Consider the following 27,107-nt stretch of genomic DNA (forward strand, 5'->3'; position numbering starts at 1 on the left):
ACTTTCCAAATACACCCATTATTCAGAGCACACCCTACCTTTTTCCATTAAGTTTATTGGTACATTTAAGGTAAATAGTACAGTTACATTCATCTTGGGGATGTTGTACCTTTACCTGATAGATCTTGGTTCTTATATTTTCCCTATTCCCCTGCCCTCCCTTCACCCACTTCACACTTCCCTATTTATGAAGACTCTGTTTCCATTTTTCCCTTTTTCCATATTTCTGTTTTCCCTTATTTGCTTTCCCCCACCCTTCCCACTTTCCTTACTCCTTTAGGCCTTTTCTTCCTATTTGACATTATCTGACATTATCAATTATACCATTTGAACCTTATGGATACACCCTATTTTAGAATAGATGTTTCTAAAATATCAGTTTCTCCACAGTACATCCCTATTTAAAACTCTTAGAGATGCCAGCACCTACCAAAAAACCTGACAAAACCAAAACACACCTCTCAGATACCGGTTAATTATAAGTGAAATTCTCCAACTCCAGGTGTGGCACCAAGAGCTTGGCAGATGTAGCTCTGGTCCAGGTTTCAGGCTGTGCATCTTGAGCATGTGCGCACACACACACACACACACACACACAAATGCATACACACAACCACAGACATACATACACATAAACACATACATCCACACATGTATGCACACACACACAATGTGCACACACATACAAAGCTAAATCAGTTTGAAGGACCGTCTTGGGTACTCGGTCTACTCCACTGTAAAGAATGAGCAGAGGAAGAACCTGATGGAGATGCAGTTAGTCTCCCATAGACTTTCACTTCCTGTGATTCTCCTTCCTGGAACTTTCATGATCCGCAGTGGCCTCCATCACTGCTTTGAGATGTGTCCTTTTCCTGCTTCAGAAACATGGCCCTCTTTTTTTTTCTTTTTTTTTCTTTTTTTGGTATTGGTACCAGGGATTAACCACAGAGTGCACTGAGCTAGATCCCCAGGCCTTTTTTATCCTTTAATTTTTTTTTTTAGGCAGAGTCTCACTAAGTCAATAAGTTGCCCAGATTGGGCTCAAGCTTGTGATCCCAGCATGCTAGGATTGCAGGTGTGCACTACTACACCTGGTTTGGCTGCCCCTCCTGAGTGCAAGGATGTGCCTGGCTCCCACAGTCTTCTTTCTTTCCAGCCCAATTTGCAGTTAATCTACATACCCAGCAGGGCCACTCTGACCTATTTTGGTTTTTGACCACCCACAAATTCTATTTATTTCCATCCTCTGTTCACCAAAATAGATTCTGATGCTGCTGCTTCTCCTTTTTTTCTCAAATAAATTTGAGAGTCCTCTTTAGTGAATAATTTCAGGATCCCTGGAGTGAGTTCTATGAAGATGCTGATTCTGACAACCATAGCCCTGATCCTGTGAATCTTCTTAGGAAGAGTTATCACCAGCGTGGGGCTAGTTTTTCCATCAGGAGCATTCATTTCTGCCTTTTTCTCTTATGGTTTTGCATCCTGAACAGGAGATGCAGTCATGAAAGTCCATACTTCACAGGGCTCGCACTCACACACAATCCTCTTGGTGGCCTCCTAGCACATCTCACTGTGAGATGATAGGAAGCAGGCTTGTCAGGATAGTTGTGGACAGATGTGGCAGAGCCATCTGTTCTGCTTTTGTGTCCTTCTAGGGAAGCAAGGAAGAAGAAGGAGGTACTCAGTCTTGGTTACCACGGCAATGTAGTGGACCTTTGGTAAGTAGTTGGCTGGGAGTTGGTAGTATTGTGGTGCCCAGGTGAGGCCCTCCCAGCAAACCTCCTGACCCTGACCACGTACTTCCAGGGTGCAAACTTTGAGCCTCAGCCCTGAACCACTTTGGACAGCCCCATGCCCACTCATACCCATGACAGCCTTCCTATCAGTGTCCTTTCCAAGATATGGGTGGGAAAATGGGCTGCAATCACCACCTGGCTGGCCCCAGCCTAGGTCTCATACCATTCATGCCCTACTTCTCCAGGGAGCGCCTCGTCCATGAATTGGACACCACAGCAGAGCTCTTAGTAGACCTCGGGTCAGACCAGACATCCTGCCATAACCCATTTAATGGTGGCTACTACCCTGTGCAGCTCAGCTTCACTGAGGCCCAGCACCTCATGGCTTCCAACCCACCTGCTTTCAAGGACCTAGTGCAAGAAAGGTGAGGGTAAGCCCAGGGCTGCTCAGAGTGGGAAGAACAGAACCTTCTGATCTTGGCAGCATACTTTGCCTGACTCTGGCTGAAACCTGGTTCTCAAGTAACTAGCTGTGTGAACCTGGGCAAAGCCTTAACCTGTCCAATCCTCTGCCTCCTCCTGTCTGACAATCGTGAACACATATTCCTCCTGGAAAGACTAGGGAGATTTGAAAAATCTACACAACTTTGGACTTAAATCAGCCTTTTCCATCTTTTCTCCCCAAGGGCCAAAGTGGGTTGATGAGCAGTAAATGTCTGTGTATAGTGGCTGCCAGTTAGGTCTTGAAGGATACAGAGAACTTTAATAGATGGTGGGGTGGGAGCGTGATCACAACAAGTTTGGGAGGAGAAGCAGAGGGCTCTCTAGGCAGTGGGGTGGAAGCCATCAAAAGGCTGGATGGAGTGGGGCTGGATGGAGTGGGGCTGGGAGTCTGCAGTGGAGCACCAGTGAGTGGGGATGACTTACCTTCTTGTTGTAGCTTAAGAAGACACATCTCAGCTATCAACAGACTGGCCAAAGAAAAGTTCTTCTTTTGGGACTATGGCAATGCCTTCCTTTTGGAGGCACACAGAGCAGGTAGGTGGAAGAAAGGCTGAGAAGCTCCACTCACTGCTGCCTCATATTCACCTACTCTGCCAGAGGATTGTCCGGAACTTCACAGGGGAGGCTTCGCTGTGCCCCTGAGCAGGCACTCCTTCTGCAAGCTGACCTTGCTGGGTGGCTGGGAATCTCACGTTCTCAGTTTCTTCATGTATAGGCACAACACTCAGGAATGAGTTCCAGTGTCAAACTATGCAACTCTCCTTTTCTAGATGAAAACTTCTTTCTATAATACATCAAATGCATTCCCAGAGTAGAAAGTCCATGAGGTTGACAGAAGAGTCTCCCTCCAAGCCCGGCCTCCTCCCTGGGCATTGATGCTCCAGTAGGCCGCTAGAGACAGGCACTGAACACACAGGCAAACATGTCCGTGCCTTGCACCCAGGCCACATGAATGGTAGCATGCCATTAACAAGGCTGCATTCTGCTTTTGATCCTCTTCTTTTACTTAAGGAAAAAACATCTTGCTGGTTGGTTGGTTGTTTAGATCACTATTTGGGGTAGCTGTGTGGGTCCTCACCTTGAGCTGTCAATTCTGTCCACAGGAGCAGATGTAGCAAAGAAGGGTGCCAGAAAGACAGAATTCCGTTACCCCTCATATGTCCAACACATTATGGGGTAAGTGATGGCGATAGCTGATGGTTGTGGGATACCTAGTACCATTTCTATCCCTTTCAGGTCCTGAGACCTGGCACTCAGGTCAGAAAAGTCTCAAACAATGACCACCACTGAAGTCATTCATGACATCCTCACATGACCTCAAAGTGGTCAGGTACAGGGTCATAGTATTGCCACCAAAATACTGGCAAAGAGAAACTAAAAATGTGGATTATTTCTGCAGGGCCACAGTGAGAGACTAGAGAGACCCAAGGAAGCCAGCAGCCAAGGTCACTTTCTGTGAATACACCAACTCTGAGCACTCAAAACCTTAGTGGCACTGCTGAGGTGGTCACTGCCAGCCCACAGTTACGGCCCACATGGCAGCTAGCAGCTTGTTTCTAAAGACCAGGACCTATCATGGTCCTGGAGCCTATACACCCATCTGGCTATGTAGAATAGGTCTGGGGTGAAGAGAAGCAGCCCACGACAGTCAGAGGAAGAGGAACCAGGGAGAGGACCAGGACCAAGGACAGAGATTACAGAGCCAAGCTGAGGAGTCTGGACTTTAAAATTCACAGTGGTCACATGTACAGATGGGGCCAGATCAGGGTGGAGGCCAGAAGGACAGAGGTCACATTCTCAGATTCACTGTGGGATGTGGAGGCAGAGCCAGGAGTGGGTGTCAGTACAGGACAGCTGGGTATTCCCTGGGGAGGGAACACAAGAAAGAAGCCCTTGAGGGAAGCACCCAGAATGGCTTGGCAAGTACAGAAGCCCTAGAGGGACATCAAGCTACAGAACCCCTCCACCAGAGGTCATTTACTCATGGAAATGGGCCACCTGGAAAGGTCAGTTCACCTGACCAAGTGAGCTCACCAAAAGGCAAGTCCCTACATTGACTCCTTTCTCTCAACCATAGCTTTGGGTGACTGATTTCCATATAGTCTTTGCCATAGTAGTTCGAAGAAATTTCTGCTTATCCTTGTCCCAGCTCCTTGATCTTTCAGGTAGAGATGACGTGCTGCAGCCTAGAAAGGGAAGACGAGTTGGAGAGGATTGAGGAGCATAGGAGAGACTAAAAGGCATGAAGTAACTGAAGGGGAAGAAGAGAAGTGGGGAATGGGAGGGCACTGAGGGACCAGAAGGGGACTGAGAGTAAAGCAGGCCCTCTGATACTGCTGCTGAGTTGGAGACCTGAGGATGTTAGTCCTCATCTGGATGCTGATCCCCTCTTCCCTGTGCACCCATATGCTGTTCCCCTGGCCCTGGCAGAAGGTGCTACTAACCCAGGAGCCTTATTTGAGGAGGTGTTTGTCCTTACAGGGACATATTCTCCCAGGGATTTGGGCCTTTCCGCTGGGTATGCACATCGAGGGACCCCCAGGACTTGGCTGTCACAGACCAACTGGCCACATCTGTGCTGGAGAAGGCCATTGCTGATGGAGGTGACACTGTTTGGTGGGGAAAGCTCATGAGTGGGGAGTGGGTAGTTTCCAAAGCCCTTTCCTCTTTAGGGTGTCTGGTATGGGGGATCCTGGCCTCTGAATGTTGTTCTGACCCTGGAAGCACAAGCCCCACATGCTCCATCATGCTCTAGAACTGTTCTCTGGTGTGCAGTCAGGACCTTCTGGCTGAAAATGTCAGAAAGCCACTGTATTAATCAGCTTTCCATCACAAGATACCTGAGAAAATCAATTTAACAGAAGAAAAGTTTTATTTTAGCTCACAGTTTCAAAGGTTTTTAGTCCATAGCCAGTTAACTCCACTGTTCGGGGTGTATGGTGAGACCTCATATCATGGCAGAAGCACGTGTCTAAGAAGCAGAGTTACACGAAGCCCGAGTCCCAGTACTCCCTTTGGTGGTATGCTCCCAAAGGCCTGACTTCCCCCATTAATTCTCTAAAGGTTCCATCATCTGACAATAACACTACAGGCTGGCCACCAAGCCCCAACATGTGGACTTTGAAGGAAATATCAGATCCAAACTATAGCAGCCACTCAAACTGGCTAAAGCAGAGGGGTCTTTCAGGTTCAGATAACCTAGCAGTCATGGCAGGGCCTTACCACAGTCCCTCTCTGGCCCAGATTTTCTCCTGCATGTTGCCTGGCCCTGAAAGCCCTTGAGAACTGGCTTTGAATTTCTGTCAACAGCACTACTGAATCATGTCCATTGTCTTTCGTGAGCATACCACCAGTGATCTGGGACCCATCCAACCTTCCTGGTCTATTCAAATGTTCTTTAAATCAGTAGTTTCCAAATTTGTCTTAGGTTTTGTGGATACAGAATTGGGTCTGCCTCTTTGACCTGGATGACTATGGTCTTGCTGAGTTTGGGTATTCCTGACCTTTTCTTAAACCACACTGCTCTTATCAAATGCATTGGACATTGCTGTCATGTGGAGAAAAGGAGGCAATTAGCAAACAGTCCAGTTGCCAAAGCTCTCACCCCTGCTTCTCAGTGGCATTTCTGCAGACCTGGATGGCCTGCTCTTTGGGGATAGTTTCTCAGCTTTAGCTTGTTACTCTAAGACCCTAGGGCCCATTTCAACCCTGCTATGAACAGTAGATTCCATGGCCTATATCTGGGGTCCACGTCACACAGATCCAGGAGCCAGGAGGCATGGGGGAAGAAGCTGGGGCCTTCTCTTAGGAAATCTGGATCTGTGCTTCCCCAGGCCTCCCTAGCTTCAAACAGCTTCCCAGCCCCAGCAGGTGGGCTGCTGAGTATGTAACAGCCAGCACTCTGGAAAGAAGCCTGGCTATTGTACCTGCCAATGACCATGGTGTAAATATTCCCAGAATGATTGACTTCAAGCTGTGACTGTGATTTGGCTCTGTGAAGTTTCCACAAAGCAGATTTGATAGACACAGTTAACTTTGATAGTGTAGAACATAGTAAAGGGCAATAAAATAATATGTAATAGTAAGTCTGCAGTATTGCCCTTTTTTTTCCTTCGGTACTGAGGGTTGAACCCAAGGTCTTTGCAGTAAGCAACATCCTCAGTCCTTTTTTTAAAAAAATGTGTAATTTTGAGACAGGGTCTTTGTAAGTTGCTAAGTTGCCAGGTTGGGCTTGAACTTGCAATCCTTCTACCTCAGCCTCCCAGAGTACTCGGATAAAGGCCTGTGCTAGCCAGTATTGCCTTAATTTTTAATATATTTTTAAAACTATAAGTTTATTTAAGCAAGATTTTTAATGATATGTGTGTTGACCACTAACTCACACAATTTCCAAAAAATCAGTCATCCTACTCTCATGAGCTGATATGAGCTGGTTCCCATGCACCACAACTACCACCCATCCACTCACCCTCCTGGGATAGGCCAAATTCATTCCCACCACACAACTTTGGCACTGACTTTTCCTTCTGCCTAGGACTCTGTTCCTACTGAGCCTTGTATAGATAACTCCTTCTCAGCATTTAGGACTCAGTCTGTCACCTTTTGGGGGGAGTCTTTTGTCCCCCTAACCCACTACCCTAGTGATCACCACATTACACTCTCTTATTGTCTCAGGACCAGCCCAAGCCTCTGCTTCTGGTACTTAGCAAGGTGGTTGTTATACAGCAGGCCCTGATTAGCTGTTGGCTGATGGAATGGATGTAGCACCACACATTTATTCATGTGATCATTGCACTATAGGTTCCCAGAGTCAGGAAGACTGGGGTTTTTGTGTTGGGTTCCCTGGAGCCAGCCCTCAGGGCTGTCACAGCACGTGCCCATGTCAAACAGTCCACAGAATGGCAAGGGCTCCCTGGCAGGGACTCCCAGTGACTGTGACACCACTCCCTTTTCTCCCTACAGTGAAGGCATCTGTGAAACTGCAGTATATGGACAACATCCGCTGGATCCGAGAAACTGCCAAGCATCAACTGGTAAGGGCTGTAGCCTGGAGGCCTATAGGAGTGGGCTGCAGGGATTGGGAAAGGCCAAACTCTCAGGAGAGTGCTAAGAGTTGAGAAGCTGCTAACAGGTTCTCAGCCCAGAGCACAGCATCCAGCTTGCTGACTCTGGACCTTATGTGACTGTTCACAGCAGCTCCATGGTGGCCACCCCAGGAAGGGCAGTGACTGCGATCTTGCTCAAGAAAAAAAAAGATAGAGAAAGAAGTTGGAACCTGGGTGGCCTGGGTAGTGATGTGGAGCAACTGGAACCTTTATGCACTGTAGGTAGGAACATCAAGTGGGGCAGCTGATGTGGAAAATAGTCTAGATGTTTCTCAAAAGATGATAAAACTACCACATGACTCAGCCACCCTACATAAGTGTACACAGTGGTACCTGGGTTCGTGTGCTCAATTTTTTCCACAGTTCTGATAGCAAACCAAATTGGATGAGAACCAAATCAAATCCAATGGTTAGGTTCAATCTTGACTTTATGAAGAAATTAGATTCAGTTCTTGTCCAATTCAGTTTGCAACCAGAAGTGTGGACAGAATTAAGTTCATGAAGCAAGGTACCACTTTGCATCCAAAAGGATTGAAAGGAGGACCTCAAGGAGCTATTTGTACATGCACATTTATAGCAGTGATATTCCCTGTAGCTAAAATAAGAAAGCACTCCAAATGTCCAGGGACAGATGAATGTATGAACAAAATGTGATCCCTACTTACAGTAGTGTCTTGGTTACTTTTCTTGTTGCTGAGACAAAACACCCAACACCCAAAGTTAAAGAAGGAAAGGTTTATTTGGGCTCACAACTAGAGAGGTTTCAATTCATAGTTGGCTCCAAGGTAGGGTGGTATACATAGCAGACAGGCACCACAGAGGAGAAGCAGTTCATGTCAGGCAGAAGGTAGAAGGCAGCAAATACAAGTGACAAGTAGTGACCCTCTTTCTCTTCCTTATATCCCATCCAGGATACCCACCTTTAGGTGCCCTTAGGGCAGGCAGCACTCACACTCAGGGTAGGGTAACCTCAATCCTAGCATCACACCTTGCATCAATCCCAGCAGCACATTCTTGATCCCAGCATCACACGCTCTAGGTGCAGCCAACTCTAAAAAGCCTGCCTATGACTACATGAGGCTTCCAGGGACCATCTAGGTTCAAGCCATAACAAGTGGAATCTTATTTGGCCTTTACATGGAAGGAAATTCTGGTACTTGCTACCACATGGGTGAACCCTGCAGACACTGTGCTGAGTGAAACAGACCAAACACAAAAAGATGAATACTCCATGATTCCATTCATATTGTACGAGGGCCATACAATAATCAAATTCACAGAGACAGGAAGTGGGATGGGGGCAAGGGAATGGGTAGTTATTGTTCAGTGAGGACCAAGTTTCATTTAGAAAAAGAAGGAAAAGATAGTGGTGACAATTGCAGGATGTTATGAATGTATTTAATGTCACTGGCGCTAAATATACCATAACGATCAAAGTGGCCGATTTTATATTATGTGTATTTTACCATATAAAACAAATTGAGGAAAATAAAAATGGCTTTTCAGGGTGCAGTGAACAGGGTTGTTCTTCCTCCAGTTATTCAAAATGGCTTTTAGAAGAGGTGGAAAGCTCAAGAAGATGAAAGCTCAAGCTCTGGAGCCCAAGTTATCTCTACCATGTTCTCAGCTGTGTGTCACAAGGCAAGTGGCTCAGCCTTTCTGAGCCCCATACTTTCATCTAGTGGAGACTGATGACAAACCTTGGGACAGGCCTTCTATGACCCTCCCTGTGCACAGGTTGCCAGGCCAAGCGCTAAGAAGAGAGATGTATCATGCCTCATTTCTGTGACTGCCTGTGACACAAAACACTAGCAGGCAGGTACAAGGTAGGAGAGACTTCATTCACAGAGGTCAGGAAAGGAGTAAGAATGTGTGCTCACTGAGAGAGCAGCCATCATACGACATTCATGGGAGGCTGAGGAAATAGCCAGTGTGCAGGCCACCAGGTAGGACCAGGCCGGGGGTAACAAGGACAAAATGAGAAAAGGAAACTACAGTTAGCTCCCCTGCCTTTAGCCATCAGTCATGTCTGCACTAATGAGTCCTGGGCCTGGGGTCCCAGGGCCTAATAGGAACTGCTTCTGCTCTCCTGGCTTGTCCCAACATATGCAGTGGTTTGCATTTGTGTCCCAGTTGTAAAAACCTGTGTTCCAGCACCAGTCTTTGTGGTGGGGCTAAGTTAGAGACACTCAAGTCCCAGCCCAGGGAGTTTAGGGCTCAAGAGATCGTGTACCTGGTCAGTACAGAGAAGGGCCGGAGAAAACAGAAGGCTGGGTGGCCAAAAGCGGACCAGTGGGAGGTGTTGTGAGCCATGGGTATGCAGAAAGGCTAGTGAGTGCTGCCGTAGGGGCAGCAGAGGAGACTATTCTTCTGGGTTTGTGTTAAAATATTCAAAGATTATGTTCTTCCTAACTACTAGTTACTGCTTTTCCTCTTGTGAATCGTGGTAACTATAAAGGATTTTTCTTTTTAAAAACTGTGACTGAGATGCTTTTAATGCACATTCTTGACAAATTTGGCAATTCTATGTCAGTTCCGATTTTCCCCTTCTGGATCCAAGACATGAAAATCTCAATGAGACTGATTTATACTTAGGAATGTTTCAAAAAATACTTGAGGCACCTGATGTGAGTAAAATAAGGATGTTCAGTAGGAACCCAGGAGGAGGGAAGAAGCGACCCTGACCAGCCGTCCTGCCCAGGCTGGAGCTCACGCGCAGGTGCAGGGTTGCACCCCTCAACATTTTCGGCACTCTGTTGCCCTGTGCCCAGACCAGCTCACCAGGCATTGGGGACAATGACCATGTATCTCATTTGGAGAGACTATAGTTTATCAGCCCTGGCACTGTTGACATTAGGCCAAATAATTTTTTTAATCATAGTAAAATATGCACAGTCATAAAATTTACCATTTTGGGTACATGTTTCAGTGGCATTAGGTACATTAACATTGTTAAACAACAACCACCACCGTCTATCTCCAGAACTTTTTGTCTTTCCAAACTGAGACTCTGTTCCCATTAAACACTATCTCTTATCCTCCATTGACTGCTGGCACTCACCATTTTTCTTTCTGTCTCTGTGACTATGACTGCTCTAGGGACTTCAGATAAGTGCAAACATATCATATTTGTGTGGCTGGCTGATTTCTCTTAGCATAATGTCCCCAAGATTCTTGTATGTTTTAGCCTGTGTCAAAATTTTCTTCCATGGCATCCTGAGGAAACTGGTTCCAGGAGCCCCACGTACACCAAAATACACAGGTGCTTGAGTACCTTACACACAATGGTATAGTATTTGCTTAGAATCTATGCATATCCTTCCATATACTTTAAATAATTTCTAAATTACTTATAATACCTAGTACAGTATAAATGTATAAATGCCAATATACTGTATAACAACAACAAAAATGAATGCTTCTGCTGTGAACATGGATGTAAGTCCTTGGGTGTTGGATAAATCTTTGTTGGGGGCCACTGTTGGATGTTTGGCAGCACCCTTCCCCAGCCAGCAGCACCCAAGAATGTTTCCAGATATTGTCAAATATCATCCTGGTTGAGAACTATGGGGCTAAACAGTGACTTATTTTCATTTTCAGAATCTTTAGCCTCTTGGGAACAATTGCCCATTACCATCCAGAGGTGCTATTATGCATGGGAATTGATTGTATGGGTGCTGAAATGGGTACAGAGGTCCAAGTCCCAATCCATGAGAAGGTTGCTCATCTTCTCTGTAAAACGGAGCTTATGATGAGGACAACAGTATTTTCTTTCCAATACTCATAAAGGTAGCCTATAAGGGAAGTACTTGGGGTGAGCCAGGCACAATCAGGTATCACATTAAGTGGGGGTAGTATTAGTGTTGGAAGGACTCCAGAAGGAGTAATGCCCCAAATAGGTAACCTCCCTGGTGCACAGGTGATTCCAGGGAGGAACCTTAGGAGTGGCACACCATGAAAGGGTATCTGGTGGCCCAGAGATCAAGTGGACACAGAGTGACTGGTGTGTCTGTTTGGTGAGCTAGGTACAAAGGTGTGCCCAGGCTTTCAGACTTTGTAACTACCACAAATTTCAAGGTCCTCCAGGCATCCCTAGAGGGACCATCAGGCTGCTAATAGACACTGTGATATAGCCTGAGAGTCACCCATTTTACAGGTTGTGGCATGCTTGCCTTTTTTGGCTGAAGGGCTTTCTCACCCTTCCCTCTGCAGGTTGTGGGGTCCCAGGCAAGGATCCTGTACTCAGACCAGAAGGGCCGTGTGGCCATTGCTGTGGCCATTAACCAAGCCATCGCCAGTGGAAATATTAAGGTGATGTATCTTGTTCTACATGGACTCGGGCTCTTTCTCCTTGATACAGGCCCTACCGTGGGACTTCTCACCTTTGTCCCTGGTCTGTCCCCTCATACCTTCCTAGTCTTTGTGGAGAGACCCCCTCATCTGGCCTCAGTAGCTAGTTGCTCAGGAACAGTGAGTCAGCCCTTATCTGGAAGATCTTGCCCTCCCCTGTTTGAGGCCCAAATCACCAATTTTTTTTAGGGAAACAAGATTTCATTGAAGGTCTTAGTCTCTGTGGATCAAACAGACAGAGGGGCTCAGACTTTAACTTTCTTGGGAAGCAGGGCTTGCTTGGGGAGTTGAAGGTGTGAGATGGTGTTGAGGGAGAAGGGAGGAAAAGAGTGTTCTTCTAGGGCTCTCAGTGTACATCATTGTGGGGGGGTGCTGGGTATCTGGGAGCCAGAGTGACTAGGCCATTTCTCAAACCCAAACCCTGACACTGTTCCTTGCTGTGTAAACTTGGGCAAGACAGCTGAGTGCTCTGAAGCTCGGTTTCCATATTCTGCAAAGAGAGTATCTTGTTAAAATTGCAAAGTATGGGTGTGAGGATTAAATGAGTCAGCTTCCACAAGAGTGATGTTACATATCTTCTTCTGAGATATCTTTTCCAGCCCATGACAGTTTCCCCCAGCTTTTGCCCATTTTTCTCCCACCTCAAGGATGCAGAACTCTGGGCACACTCACTTGGAAGGAGCCTGTCATTCCACTTTTCTCTTTTGCATGGGCTCATGCCATACAGTTCTTAGTGGCATCTCTCTGTTTGAGTGTGCCAGGAATGTGAACCACTAGATGTGAAGGTAAAATTGAGAGATTTGTGTGAACACTGTCCCTATGAATGGTTTGGGGCCTTGCGTGTGTTTGTAGGGGTGGCACTTCCCAAACACCTGCTTTGTTTACAAGGACTGCTGGCAAAGCTCTCCCCTCAGTCACACGGCCAACAGAGAGAGTGATTGATTTGATATGCATGCATCTATTCATTCATCCATTCATCTATCCATTCATTGACAACACTCCGCTGAGTGCCTCTTGGGTGCTGGCATTTTCTAATCACCCAGTAACATTAGAGAACATGATAGACACAGTCCCAGCCCTGGCATATTTAGTTTAATGAAGGAAAACTGACCACACATGCCTGTAGGTATAAATTAAGAGAGACTCTCAGATGCTGATGGACACTTCGAGGAACATGAACCAAGGAAATGATGTCAAGAGTGGCAAGGTGATCAGGACAGGATCTCTGAGTTGCTGGCAGGCCATTCTGGCCAGAGATGCCAGAATACCTAGGCAGAAATGGTTTTACTGCAAAAGTGAAGATGAAAAATCTCTCTCCCCACAGAGACTGGAAGCTCAAAAGGGCTCCTAGCAATGATTTTGTCTAAGTAACCAAGGTATCTTATATACTCCCACCCTGCAGGCCCCAGTGGTTCTGAGCAGAGACCACCATGACGTGAGTGGCACTGACAGCCCTTTCAGAGAGACCTCCAACATATATGATGGTTCTGCCTTCTGTGCAGGTGAGAAAGATCAAAACAATTTTTTTTTTATTCTGTGCACTGGATACAGTGGTTTGTGTCCCACCTACTCAGGAGGCTGATGTATGAAGATCCCTTGAGCAAAGGAGTTCAAGAGCAGCCTGAGCAACATACAGAAAGGCCCATCTCAAACTTGAAAGAAGAGAGGAGGGCGAGGGGGGCAAAGGGGATGAGGAAGTGGGAGGCTGGGTATAAATTAAAATTGATGTATTCATTTGATCTCTTAATTGTGACAGATGCTGTGGTATCTGAGAGACTGGGCATAGCGTAGGGCAACCAACCCAGGGCTGAAACCATCCTGGGATGTAAGACTTCTTAGTTCTTTGGGTTAGTTTTGTTTGTTTGTTTTGTTTTGCTTTGTTTTTGAGGCAGGGTTTTACTATGTAGTTGAGACTAACCTGGAACTCACTATGTGGCCCAGGCTGGTCTCGAACTCACAGCGATCCTCCTGCCTCAGCCCCCCAAGTGCTGGGATTACAGGTGTGTGCCACCACACCTGGCTGGATGTAAGACTTCTAGTTTTAAAATTAGGCTAGTTTCAGGCAAACTGGGATAGGTGGTACCCTAAACTCAGGCGTACATCTGACCTTCTCACTTGTCAGGTAACTTTAAGGCCCTCGGGGAAAAGCTGATTCCTTGCCTTTCCAAGTTCTAGAGCTGTGTTTCTTGTGTTTCTTGGCTCATGGCCCCTTTTCAACCATCACAACCCAGGACCAGGGAGGAAAAAAAATGTTTTGGGCCAGGGATTTAGTTCAGCGGTTCGGTGGCCTGCCTTGCAAGCGCAAGGACCAGAGTTCAATCCCCGGTCCAAAAAAAAAGTGTTTTTAGGATTCTCCCTGATCTCTGTAAGCACCCAGTGGGAGTTTTGGAGGAAAAGCCTACAAGAGGGAACAAACCCGTTACACTTGTGTGCCTGGGGGCCTCACAGTCTCAGTTCAGGCTCATCTTTGAACAATGCCTTATAAGGCTCTGTTTCCCTCTCCAGCTGCTCCTTCTCTAGACTGCAGGTTACATGATTGTGCTGTTGTAACCAAACCCAATGGGTTCATCCCCTGGTGAGTGCAAAGCCAGTAATCACAAGGAGGAGAAAAAAGAGTGAAGAAAGCTCTATTACTTGAAGCAAGTAAGGAGAGCTGTGGGCAGAACTCCCAAAGGAATGTCTCTCCCCAAAGTGCAAAAGTAAGGGGCTTTTATTGGGGAAATACATACATATTCATACAGGAAAGACTCAAAGCTGGACACATTTCTGAGCACGCTCAATTGGAAATCATGCTTCTTCATACATCCTAGGTCCAAAAATAGTGAAGAAGAACACTTTCTGAACAGACTTTAGTACGATAATGAGCAAAGTTCACTCTAGATTGGTCCCCTAAAATGGTGAGTCAGATTGACTCAGCAATTTGGGGTCGTTCCTTGTGGGTTTCTCTGGAAGGCTTTATCTGAAAGGAGCAACAACAACAATGAATGTAACTGTACTGTATCCCTAAAATGTACCAATAAACTCAATTAAAGCTGGGGGAAAAAAAAGAAAGGAGCAACAACAAAACAACTTGAACAGGCATTAGCAGTTGCGTAAAGGGGCAGCAGTTGTTCCCCACAAGCATAGGTGACTCCCTTTAAAAGTACCTGCCGAGAAGCTCACAACACACCCAGTTCTCTGACAGAGCAAGAAAATCATTCCTTTGAAGTCCGTCCACCCCTCATGTCTAAAGAGAGTGAAGTTCTGACTCCTTCTATTTCTGATGCTAACACCAGAACCACATCCCTTTTAATCCTTTTGCTCTTTCTGCTTCTAGGTGCTTTATCCAGTTTTCAACACAATGAGTATAAATATATGGAGGAACAATAGGGAAAACTGGGCATTTGTCAATTTCTCCTGCTTCTACTTGGGGTCATCTCACACAAGTTACTGCTCTTGCTAAAGTCGCTTATCACTATTCCCTATTTGCCCAGTTGTTGCCCTACTTTTCAGCCCTAGCCGTGGCCCAAGCCAGGCCTGGTCCTCAAATCTGCCACGTACACAGAATGATGAGTGGTGGTTCCTCTGTTTCTGCAGACATGGCTGTCCAGAACTTCGTGGGAGATGCCTGCCGTGGAGCCACATGGGTTGCACTTCATAACGGAGGGGGCGTGGGATGGTAAGATGTCAGAGGGTGGGCTGATGTGGGCTGAAGTCTTGGGGAGACTGAGGGTGAAGTCCTGGCTACCCTAAGCGGCATGAAATGCTACAGCTTGCAGAGGAGCACGGCTTCCGAGGCTTGGCTCCCCTGGCTGTCTCTGAGCTGGCCTCTCCTACAGCTTTGGCTGGATCAAGTAATTCTCTGCCCTGTATACCCAAGCCTGAAGCAGTCAAACTTCCCTAAAACTTCCCTCTAGAACTAGAAGTTCCCTCTAGAACTTCCCTCTAGAACTTCCCTCTAGAACTAGAAGTTCCCTAGAAGTTCCCTCTAGAACTTCAAGCATTCTAGAGGGCTGGCTTAGCCACATGCCCACTGAGGCTGTGATTCTGAGCTGCAGCCTAGTAAGGTGACTTGAATTGGCAGGAAATGTGCCTGGAATATGTGTCCTTTCCAGTACACAAACCAGAAATAAACCAGATCAGAGAAGTGCCACCTGGTTATTTGGTGCCTGGCATTTTGGCACCTGATTCACCTGTCAATTCTAGAAGGGGAAAAGAGAGATTCTAAAAGAGGTTGAGTAGCTTGTCTAAGGTCACAGACCTTCTGGAGAAGACAGAGTTTGTACACAGATCTGTCTCCCTGGAATTCATTGGGCTCCATTCACAGGAGCATAAGCTGACAAGACCCTGAAACCAATGTCCTTGGTTCTCACTGTTCTTGAGGATATTGTGGGGCAGTACCACAAATCACCTTGGGGAATCCATAACACTTACACACATATGTAATTTATCGTGGCAGATACTTCTGTAAGGCTTATGATAAACACAGCAGGAAAATCTGCCCCAGAATCATTTCTACTCCAATGGGAAACCTCCCTCGACCCTGTACCTGTAGTTTTTTCTTTGTTTTACTTAAATCTATGCTTCTGTGTTTTAAGTATATCGTGCAATTTCTTGATTTGCTTTGCCAGTTTTTGTATGATCTACTGGTTCCTTCTATTGGGTTCTTCTCTTCTCAGGGCTAGCAACAGTAGTTGTGAGTCAAATTCAGCCCCTTACATTGTCCCAGTCTTCTCTCAGACCCTCTGTTCAGTGGCTGCTTTTGTCTTGTGCGTCCAGTGGTTAAATTTAGCTTGTGTGCTGAGAATGATTTTTAGATGGTGGGCTGCAGGATGAGGCCATCTGACCAAGACACTTGCTTTAGTCTCTTATTGACAAAATGAGTAGAGTAATAGTAACTGTTTTATGGACTCACAGTGAAAGTTAAATGAATAAATGGTAATAGCTAATGTATATATAGTGTGTAATATGTGGGGAAGACCTCAGCAATTTGTGTATGTTAACTCATCTAATTAACTGCTTTACCATAGCAGACCTTTATTTTTCTTTATGTTTAACACAGGAATCTACTTTTTTTATAGCTATGGATTACATCTAAGTTCTCATATTCTACTTTTGTGTTTTCCTCAAAGTTGCAGTTAGTTGTCCCAACCTCTCTTGTGAGTAACCCCAAATTCTCCATTAATAGCAATGCTTTATCATTCCCACCTTCCTGGGCTATGCACTCTCAAGACGCTTCTGTGATCAGTTTGCTTAAATTACCTGGACCTGAGTGCCCTTGTTCTTTGATCCTCTGGGGTTCAAGCTCCTGAAAAAAGGATAGTCCTTATTTCCAAAAATCCCCTATGGTTGAAGGACACCGTGATATGACTGCTGGCTACCTTCTCCTCTTGTACCCAGCGTTAGCCTCTGACAGGTGAATGGTAATGACATGGGATCTATCCAGAGCATCTTCAACCTAGAGACAGAGGACTGCTCAGGTACAGAGATCAGGTACAGGGCAGAGCAATAGCCTGGGACAATGATAGCTCTCCACTCACAGGAGGTGCTCATCATTTAGGATGCTAGAAACTTCCAGGGCCTCAGCCGGCCCCAGCTTCCTGGTGAAAACTGGTTGAAGTCAGTCAAAATCGATGCTGGGCAGAAGCAGGAAACATTGGACAGACATGATGAATGAGAGAGTAGGAAAAAGAAATGTGCATTTTATGTGTGGGAAGGACACAAAGAAGATCACTGCAAGTGAGGAGTGTGAAGCAAAAGGAACATATTTGCAAAAAAGCAAAGAAAGGAGTTGGCAAGATCAACGGCATTTTCTGTGTGTATGACTGAAGGCAGAGGAGCCTGAGCAGGAATAGAGACCAGATCCACTCCAGGAAGCAGCATGCTGTGGAAGCCCTTGACAATGGCTTTGATAACAACCTCAGGCTGAGGACCGAGAAGGTCATTCTAGGTTGATAGAGAATAACTGCAGGCCAAGCATGTGGGAAGTAGAATTGTGTTAATGTACCAATGATTCAGATTATGTCTACTGAGAAATAAATGAAAGCGAGAGTGAGCTAAACCTCTTGGAGACCGTTAAAGCCATAGTCAGAGAAAGGCATTCATTAAAAAAATGAGAAATATTGAAAATAGAGGAACCTGACCTTCAGATCAGGTTGTCAGGACTCCATCGTATACCTGAAGCAAGAAGGAAGAAGGGGCAAAAAAGATAAAGACCACAAAAATAAAAGCAGGAAAAGTGACAGTTGAACTGAGTTACACAAGAGATGTCTCAAGGAAGTGTGGCTTCCTAAGACAGTGCTCTAAGAGGGTATAGAGACTGATGCGACCCAGCACCTTGTCCCTGACCCTGACACCTTCTCTAACCAACTAACCTTCTAAAATGTGTCTCTACCTGCTCTGTGCAGGGTCAGGAACAGTGAGTGACTTAGCAATACCTCTGCCTCTTGCAGGGGTGAGGTGATCAACGGGGGATTTGGTCTCATGCTGGACGGATCCCCAGAGGCCGAGCACAAAGCCAGGATGATGCTCAGCTGGGACGTGTCCAATGGCGTAAGTCTCCCCCAGGCTCCTCCACCTTATTTTCTGTCTTCTCTGTAGCTCTGCCTGCCCACACTGCTGCTGGGCCATAGTTCTGCCCTCTTTCCCCAAAGGATACTCAGAAGCTTGTCCTGCCCTCTGAGTGCTGCCAGGACTCACTCCTCACCAGACCAACCCCATGTCACTCTCAGTTATCTCAAGAATCTTCCAGCCACTGACCTCACCCCTCCAGTCTGGCCTCTGCCTACATGGGCATCCCTGGAAGTCCTAGTGCTTCTTCCCACAGAGCACCCCTCAGTTCTGGTATCAAGAAACCTCGCTTTCTTTGTTCTTCTTGTGGCTTGGGATGGAACCTAGGGCTTTGCACACACGCTAAGTGTAGACTGTACCACTGAATATCTCCAGCCTTACTTCACTGCCCTTGAAGGCAGATCAGATAGTAGCAGATTCTTCACCCCTTGTTGTGCAACTATAACTGACTTTGCTGTAATGTAGAATTCTCCACGGGGTAGGGGGCAAAATTGTCTGTAACTACATCATGGACATCCCAGAAGGAAAGGGTCAGAAATGATGGGTAAAGGTATGTAGGATATGAGAGAAATGAAGAGAGGACTCAGGGACCAAGGACAAGAGTCCATGCAGTGTGACATTGAGTGGCTGAGGACCCCAGGGGCTGGGTCCAGAAAGCAAGTGTAAGGGTGGAGGGGTATCTGGCAATGCTCATTCATCAGTAGGCACAGGGACTCCAGCAGAGAGTGAGAGCTGTTCATTCTGAAGCAAGGAGCACAGGGTGAGACACTGCATTTTCGTTCTAGTAGACCCCACTGGCCACTGGTGTGGAGATGGAGTTGGAGGAGGCATGGGGATGTGGGACGGGCTATTTGGCAAGAATGGCAGCAGAGAAACAATGAGTGCTAGTGAGGCTGCGAGGGGGGAAAAGAACACTCCTACACTGTTGGTGGGAATGTAAACTAGTACAACTGTAGCCAGATCCCTCCTGCTCTGGGTAGTTGTTTGGGGGTGAAAAAGATTGAAGCTGACAAAACAGCAAGCAGTAGAGAATGATGTTCATTAGGAAGAATAAAAAGAAAAGCCCCCCACAGTCAGGGAGAGGTTTCCAAAAGGAAGAGAAACTATCCATGTTTATATTCAGGGCTTTTACTCAGTTTTTAGTACAGGTAAATGTGACAGAATGCAGGAATGCTGCTAGTTGTTGCCAGGCCTTTGATTTCCAGAAAGCAGACTGTCTCGTTTGGGTCCCATACAACCAAGGTTTGTTTAGGGACTTGTCTTCTGTTCTGTGCCTTCTGTTGGGTCCTGATAGTCAATGTCTTCAGCTGATTATTCAGGCCCTTTGTAGTCAATTCATGTAAGCCTTGGCCTTCAGTTTAGTTAGCTTAGCTCCTGGGGACCTGCACCCCAACTTCCTTCTGTTTCCTGGCCTCACAACAGCTGTGAAAATCAGCATGGAGACTACACAAAAAACAAAACATGCAAATTCCATTAGGCCTAATTATACCTCTCCTGGATATATTTCCCACAAAATTGAAGACATCATACTACGATGATACATGAATACCCCTATTTATAGCGGTGCCAATCACAGTAGCTAAGCTCTGAAACAGCCTAGGTGCCTGTCAACAGATGAATGGATGAAGAAAATATGGTGTATTTCCCTGTGAAACATTATTCAACCATAAAGAAAAATGAAATCATCTCATTTGAAGAGACCATCTTGCTAAACAAAATAAGCCAGACTCAGTAAGTTAAATATCACTTGCTTTTTTATATGAGAAACCTAAAATATACATAAATGAATGCACAAAGTAAAGGAGTGATGCTAAGAAACTAGAAGATAGACTCTTGAAGGTAAAGAAGGAGATAAGAGGAGAGGAAAGGGGGACGGGAGTCAAGGGAATGAAAATGAGAAAGATACAGTATACACATCTATCAGTTTCTTGAAACCGACACTACTATTCTGTAATATAAACTTTAAAAAACAGACTGGAAGCAGGAATGGGGGAGGTACCATGACCATGATCCAGAAGAGGCCAGATAGGGAGGAAGAAGTGTACTGGAGAGGGGTTCTAACGGGGGAGGTGAGGTGGACAGAGATCCTGAGGGAAGCACTTTGGATCATTCCTGAGTTCCTGGCCAAATTCCTCTGAGTGAAGACAAGGCCATTCTTAGACATAGGGAGGGTGGGGCTGCTGGAATAACAGCTAGTTTCAGATCAAGAAGACAGTAAATCAGTTAAGTAGTCTGCATTAGATTAGAGGTCTGAGCTGGGGCTAGGGGTGAGGCAGATGGAAGGAGGTTGGCTCAACAGATGGCATCTGAGGTTTGCAAAGTGAAGGAAGATTGAGAGTTTGGGAGTCAAAACTCCTTGCAGGGTACTTGGTGATGTTGACACCAACTGCTACACATCTCTTTTCCCCAGGTGACCCGGCGCTGCTGGTCTGGGAACCCAAAGGCCTATGAGATCATCTGTCAGACGATGCAGGAGAACAGCGGCTTAGTGGTAACACTTCCCCACGACGTGACAGATGAGTGCATGCTCCAGCAAGCCCTGCAATCCTGAGAGGAATCTAGGAGCCAGCTGCAGTCCTCTTTGCCTCCCTTCCTCCCTTGGCAGTCCTCACCCTCCTCACCTCAGCACACCTTCTCCTATACACTACACTTCTGGGCTTCATGCTCAAGCCTTTATATGGCCCTCACAGCACTCTAGATGGATCCCATTTTACAGGCAAACCCCAGAGAAATGATGCCACTTGTCCATGACCATATTGCTTGACTAGGATTAGGCAGGGTAGGGCACATCTTGTGCAGGCCAAGTCCTCAAGCTTCCTACAGGGCAGACACCAGCTGCAGGGTGACTGCCGTGAATTGTCCAACCTGAGCTCCCACCAGGTCTTTCCTAAGCCTCCCTGAGTTTTCTTTGGATTTTATCACATCACTCTGCCTCCTATCTCCTGCCTGACCAGCTGTCTGTTCCTCAGCACCCCAGGCTTGGGGATAAAAAGGAGAAGCCTAGGATGGAAAATAAATAAGAAATAAAAGAAAAGAATAAAGAATGAATGCCTTTCATCCTGGCAGGGTGGAAATGGGCTGGTGGAAGTGAGAAGCTTGCTGTGCCCCAGTAAAGGGATCATTTGCTAGGGAAGTAAGGGGAGAGGAGGGCACTCCTTCTGGCCAGCACAGCATGAATTGCTCTGCAGCAGCCCCGATTGGGTTCCTTCAGGAACCACTTTAGTCCCTGACGCTAGAGCCTTGCACACCTCCCTCAAACCCAAATCCTAGCCATAGCTGAACCCAGAGCCTCCACCCCCCTACCTTGGAGATCAGGTCCAAGGTAAAGACCCAGGCAAAGGGGATTATATAGCCATACTTCCAGTCCTTCATTTTGAAAATGGCACTTATTTAGCATCTCCTACCCTCGGGGCCTCTCCTGCATTGATTCCTGGCTGTGCTATGTACTTCTTCACCCAGGCTCACTCTCCCCTTGGTCACTGCAGGCTCTCCCTGACTTAAGAAAGCACAAGGGTCAGTGGGTGAGGAGAGAGTAGGGAGAAAGACCCCTGGAGAGAGCACTAACTCCAGCCCCAGAGGTGGCCAGGCTAGAGTGGGGCCATTGCCTGTGTTTGGTTCACACAGTGATTGGTACCTGGTTGGAACCTTTTGTCTTTTCACAGCACTTACCTTTGGGGAGGGGCATGAGGTGTCCACAAGCAGCCCCATCCAAGACAGGCTGTGCATGGCCTCATCCTGTCATGGGACAAAGGCCTGGGAGGAGAAGATGGGGTTACTTTGTCCTTGTGCTGAGAAGCCAGTGACACAGTGATTAATCACAAAGCCCTTTCCTTTGCGATCAATTATACTTTCTCAATGAGATACCCACCCTCAAAAAGTTTTTGAATTTAACTGATACCATTGGGAAAGGATTATAAAAGTTATGTTAATCAGCTTTATATTGGCATAATGAGCTATCTGAGTCCATTAACTTGGAAAGAGAAAAGGTTTATTTGGGCTCTCATTTCTGGATGTTCCAGTTCAATCTCAGGCAGCCCTAGAGCTGTAGGGCTCCAGCGAGGGTGATGGATGACAATGGCAGGGAGTATATGACAGAGCAAATCGCTTAATCACGATTCAGGGAGCAAATAGAAAGAGGCTGAACTGGAGTCCCATCACTGCCCCACTCTCTGCTTGACTTCTGTGTTACAAATGAGGCTGGTCTTGCTTAGACCCCTGAAGTGACCTCCTATCCAGCCTTCTTGCCTCCATTCTTACCCTAATTCTATGTGGGAGACTCTGTGCTCAGGGAGATCACTGTAAAATACAATGGTAGCGTGTAACACCTCTGCCTAAAAACCCATGATAGTTCCTGTTGTAGTCAGCAGGGTTGGGCAAGGGAATACATTAAATACAGAACACATAACTTATTTGGTTATTGTATGATAATTACCCAAAGAATCAAATGCAAAGAACAGCAAGAGAGTAACTGCCCACTAGAAGCCCAAAGCATTTAACTGAGGGCCTGGATCCCAGCAGTTTCCCACACAAGTCCAGCTAAAGGCTTAGAGTCCCAGGAAATGTCCTCCTCGAGTCCAGCCTAGAGCCCACGGCAATGTCCCATGCTTATCCATATTGAAGATCTACACCTGGAAGGCCCAAAGGCCAGTGGTGGAAGCCAGAAAATCTGTGCTGGTGAGATGAAGGATCTGTGCCATCAGTCTGAGGGATCCACATTGGAGCCAGGAAGTAAGGCTCATGGTCAAGATCAGAGCTCCCCTGATGAAAGCAGCAGCCATTCCCAGCGACAGCGAGGTCCTGAGCTCCTCCTCTGACAAGAACAGCCTACTTCACCTCAGGAAAACCATCTGTAGCAAGCCTCTCCTAGAAAACAAACAGGCCAAGATCTTGCCCTCAAATTCTTTTTCTAGCTATTCTATCTCAGGTGGATCCTCTGCGCCCAGACCACAACAATTCAGTTCGTCTGCGGGTTATAAATTGACCATTCATCAACCCACTACAGTTCCCCTAACCCTTGTTGGATCCTCAGGGCCTGAGGACACAGACAAGGATGCAAAGATGAGCACCCTCATACAAGAGGGCTCCTTGGAGATTGTCACTGAGGCCAGTAAGGAGGTGGAGGAAGACTTAGAACAGGAGGTCCACAAGTAGCCACAGAGGACAAGAAGCCACACAAGACAGGCAAGACACCACCTTTCTAATGTCCATAAAACTGACTACATCTGCTGAAAAATACTCTAAAAAATATGTCACTATTGAAAAAGGAAGAGAAATAGAAGAGGGTAATATCTATATTGCTATCAAGTGTTTTTCAATAAAATTATCTTCTTTTTACTTTTACTGTGGTAAAGTACACACAACATAAAATTTACCACTGTAAACAGTCTTCAGTGCCCAGTTAAATGGCATTAAATACATTCACCATGTTGTGCAATCATCACCTCCATCTCCCAAATTGTTCTATCTTCCCATGATGAGATTCTGTCCTCATTAAGCACTATACTTTATCCCCCTCCCCCAGCCTCTGGCACCCACCCTTCTTTCTTACTCTGTGAATCTGGTTAATCTAAGGACCACACACGTGAGAATCATGAAGTATGTATTCCTTTGTGTCTGGCGTTTTTTGCTTAGTATTATGACCTTAACGTTCATCTATCTTGTAAAATGAGTCAAAATTCCCTTCTTTTATAAATGTTGGATAATATGCCATTGTATAGGTAGAAGACATTTTGCTGAGCATTCCTCTATCAACAGACAGGTCATTTACCCCTTTTGGGTATTGCGAATAATCCTGCGCTAACACAGGTGTCCCTGTTTTCAATTCTTTTGAATATATACCCAGAAAAAAAATTTTTTTTCCAACAAGAGACTGTTCAGGAGACTTTATTCAGGAGAGCAGATCAGAGAGAGGGAGACAGAGCTATACTCAGAAATTTGCAGAATCATATGAAATTTTTATGTTTAATTTTTTGAGGAACTAAGAAAATGTTTTCCATGGTAGAAAAATACATGTTTAATCATAAAATTATTTTTAAAACATGTGCTTGCTATCTAAAATACAATCAAATAGTTCCAAAGGGAGCCAAGTGTAAGCTCAAAGCCCTCTTTTCCCACCTCACTTCAGAAGTAATCAAATGTGCTAGCAGTTTCTTATATTTCTTCCTAGAAAATTGCAAAGTATATGCAAGTGTGTGCACACATAGGCAGTTTTTTTTTCTAATACGCAAGTGGGATCATCCTAACCAATGTTCTGTACTGACTTTTAAAATACACTGTAATGGGAATACATGTAACATAAAAGTCATCATTTTAAAGTTTATAGTCAATCAGTGGTTTTTAGTATACTGGCTGTGTTGTGCAACCATCACCACAATTTTAATTTCAAACGAGTTCCATTTCCTTATAAAGGAACTTTTGGCTATTAGCAGTGGGTCCTAACTCCCCTTCTCCCTCTAGCCACTGACAATCTCTAACCTATTTTCTGCCTGTATGGATTAAACCATCCCAACAGTTCATATAAGTAAAATCATATAACATGTAGGCTTTTGTGACTGGCTTCTTTCTCTTAGTGTAATGTTTTCAAGGTTCAACCATGTTGCAGCATGTGTCCACATTTTACCCCTTTTTGTGGCTGAAAAATATTGTATCCATTGTGTGGACAGATCACATTTATTCACCCATTCCTCTGTTGATCTGATGAACACTTTGGTCACATTTTTTTCGTTATTATGGATAATGCTGCTGTGAACATTTACACACAAGTTTTGTGTGGACACATTTTAATTTTTCTTAAGTAGATATCTAAGAGTGGATCATGTGGAAATTCTATGTTTAACTTTCTTTTCTCCCCTGGTACTGGGGATCGAACTCTGGACCTTTCTCTTGAGAGGCAGGCACAGAACCACTGAGCTAAATCCCAGATCCATTCTGTTTAACTTTTGAAGAAGCCATTTTCCATATGTCATCACTTTACATTCCCACCCACAATGTACAAGGGTTCCAATTTTTCTATATCCTCACCAACACTTGTCCTTGTCTGCTTTTAGAACATGTTATCTTAGTAGATGTGCAGTGGTACCTCACTGTGATTTTGATTTGAATTTCCCTAATGCTTAATGCTGTCAAGCATCCTTTCTTACAGTTTTTGGACATTGCATATCTTTTTTGGAGAAATGTCTATTTGAATCCTTTGCCCTTTTAAAAATTGGATTGTCTTCTTGTTTAGTTATGAGTACCTTCTTTATTCTAGACAGTAGATCCTTATCAGACATATAATTTACAAATTTCTCTTCCATTCTATAGATTTTTCACTTATTAATGCCCTTTGACTCATAAAGTTTTTTTTAAATTTTGATGAAGGCCAATTCATTCTTGTTCCTTTGCTGATGCCTTTGATATTTCCTGTAACAAACTACTCCCTTGCCAAAGGTTATGCAGATTTATAACCCTGCTTTCTTCTAATACATAGTTTTAGTCTTACATTTAAGTTTATAAAATCAATTTTGTCAAATTTTGTATGTGATATGAGACACACAGGACTACTATTGTCAAAAAGACCATTGTAGCCTCCACTAAATGGTCTTAGAACAACATATTTTGGCATCTATTCATATGTACATGCATGTACATATAATAGATGTCTTCTCTTTTTAGTATTATGATATACTTCACTTTAAAGTACCTTTAATGGTAATAAAACATTTGCTTGTTTGTACATATATCCTGGAGTCTTCCCTACCAGGTTCTGGGCATTCATCTGTGCATGAGACATAGTCCCCATGCTGCAGAAGCCTACATTCTAGACAAGGAGATAGTGAATGAACAGGGAAGGCAACATGAGGAAGGGGGCACCTAAAACAACTGCATGGTGAAAGCTATAAAAACAAACAAGGGGAGAGGTGGGAAATAGGGGGCCTGAGTATAGGTGTAGTTTAGAAAGTTAACACGGTCCTCCCAGAGGAATCCAAGAAATCTCTGCCAAGTGTGTAAGGAAAAAACCAGCTTGACCTGTTAGAGAACCTGAGGAGGTGGCGTGCAGGGCAACACAGGCAAGCAATGAGATTGTACAGTAAGAGGCATGGTACTGGGAAAAGAAGGTAACTCCTTTCTAAGCTTGAGGGTGTGAAGGGCAGACTGGCAAGGCTTTATGGGCAATGGAGAGCAAGGGGAGGGTGGGCATGATCAGACCTTTATTCTGAGATCACAAAAGCCTGCCGTGTGGAGAACAGATTGAATTAAGGCAGTAGGGAGACTGAACTAACTGGAGACTGAAAACCAAAAACTAAGTTAGTTATTTTTCTAAAAACCTAGAAGTAAAGTATGAATTTAGATTGGATAGTGGTGAGGAAACTGAGAAGCAGAGGGGCTCCAGATTGAATATTCAACCTCCTCATAGGAAGAGGTCAGTAGTGTCCTGGGAACAGTGACAAACTTAGCTTCTGCAGGCTGAGGCTGTGTGAAATAAAAAATACAGTTAGCAATGTAGACAGGGGCCCATCAGGGGGCTCTGGGTGCCGGCAAAGAACTTGAGGTCCATTACAGGATGAGTGGGCACTTAAATGAGCAAATGGGGAAGTGGTCCAGCCTGATGAATGTTGAAACCCAGAATCTACCAATTCCTAGTTCCGTGACTCCGAGCAAAGGACTCGACTTCTCTGTGCCTTTTTCCTGACACCTGTAAATACAGTACATTGACTAAGCGCATGTTTCCAGTGTTACGCTTACGAGATGTCCGTTAGTATCAATCTCTGTGCCTGCACTATCGAGATACAAAAATATCACTCAAAGTCAAAGGAGCCTGAAGGACGCGTTCAGCATCGAATTGAAGTTTACAGAATCTGGGGAGGAGCCCGCGACGCCCCGC

The 27,107-nt window shown here is 45.4% G+C and overlaps 2 protein-coding genes across 2 annotated transcripts in view; both read left to right on the plus strand.

Annotated features, from left to right (window-relative positions):
- The window catches only part of Uroc1 (urocanate hydratase 1), a 33,997-nt gene extending 12,395 nt beyond the window's left edge, over positions 1–21,602 (plus strand). The window contains exons 10-20 of the mRNA XM_010608072.3: positions 1,656–1,718; positions 1,982–2,161; positions 2,677–2,774; positions 3,344–3,416; positions 4,722–4,843; positions 7,203–7,273; positions 11,558–11,656; positions 13,098–13,197; positions 15,272–15,353; positions 18,127–18,226; positions 20,655–21,602. Coding sequence (XP_010606374.1) covers positions 1,656–1,718; positions 1,982–2,161; positions 2,677–2,774; positions 3,344–3,416; positions 4,722–4,843; positions 7,203–7,273; positions 11,558–11,656; positions 13,098–13,197; positions 15,272–15,353; positions 18,127–18,226; positions 20,655–20,795 — 1,129 coding nt within the window. The 3' untranslated portion in view covers positions 20,796–21,602. The remainder of the gene's footprint in view (positions 1–1,655; positions 1,719–1,981; positions 2,162–2,676; positions 2,775–3,343; positions 3,417–4,721; positions 4,844–7,202; positions 7,274–11,557; positions 11,657–13,097; positions 13,198–15,271; positions 15,354–18,126; positions 18,227–20,654) is intronic.
- Positions 21,603–23,302: 1,700 nt separating this feature from the next.
- Zxdc (ZXD family zinc finger C) overlaps positions 23,303–27,107 on the plus strand; it is a 40,112-nt gene continuing 36,307 nt past the window's right edge. Inside the window, exon 1 of the mRNA XM_010608077.3 lies at positions 23,303–23,383. Coding sequence (XP_010606379.1) covers positions 23,303–23,383 — 81 coding nt within the window. The remainder of the gene's footprint in view (positions 23,384–27,107) is intronic.

The sequence above is a fragment of the Fukomys damarensis genome, unplaced genomic scaffold (assembly GCF_012274545.1).
Source record: "Fukomys damarensis isolate Sample0158 unplaced genomic scaffold, DMR_v1.0_HiC HiC_scaffold_28, whole genome shotgun sequence".
NCBI lineage: Eukaryota > Metazoa > Chordata > Mammalia > Rodentia > Bathyergidae > Fukomys > Fukomys damarensis.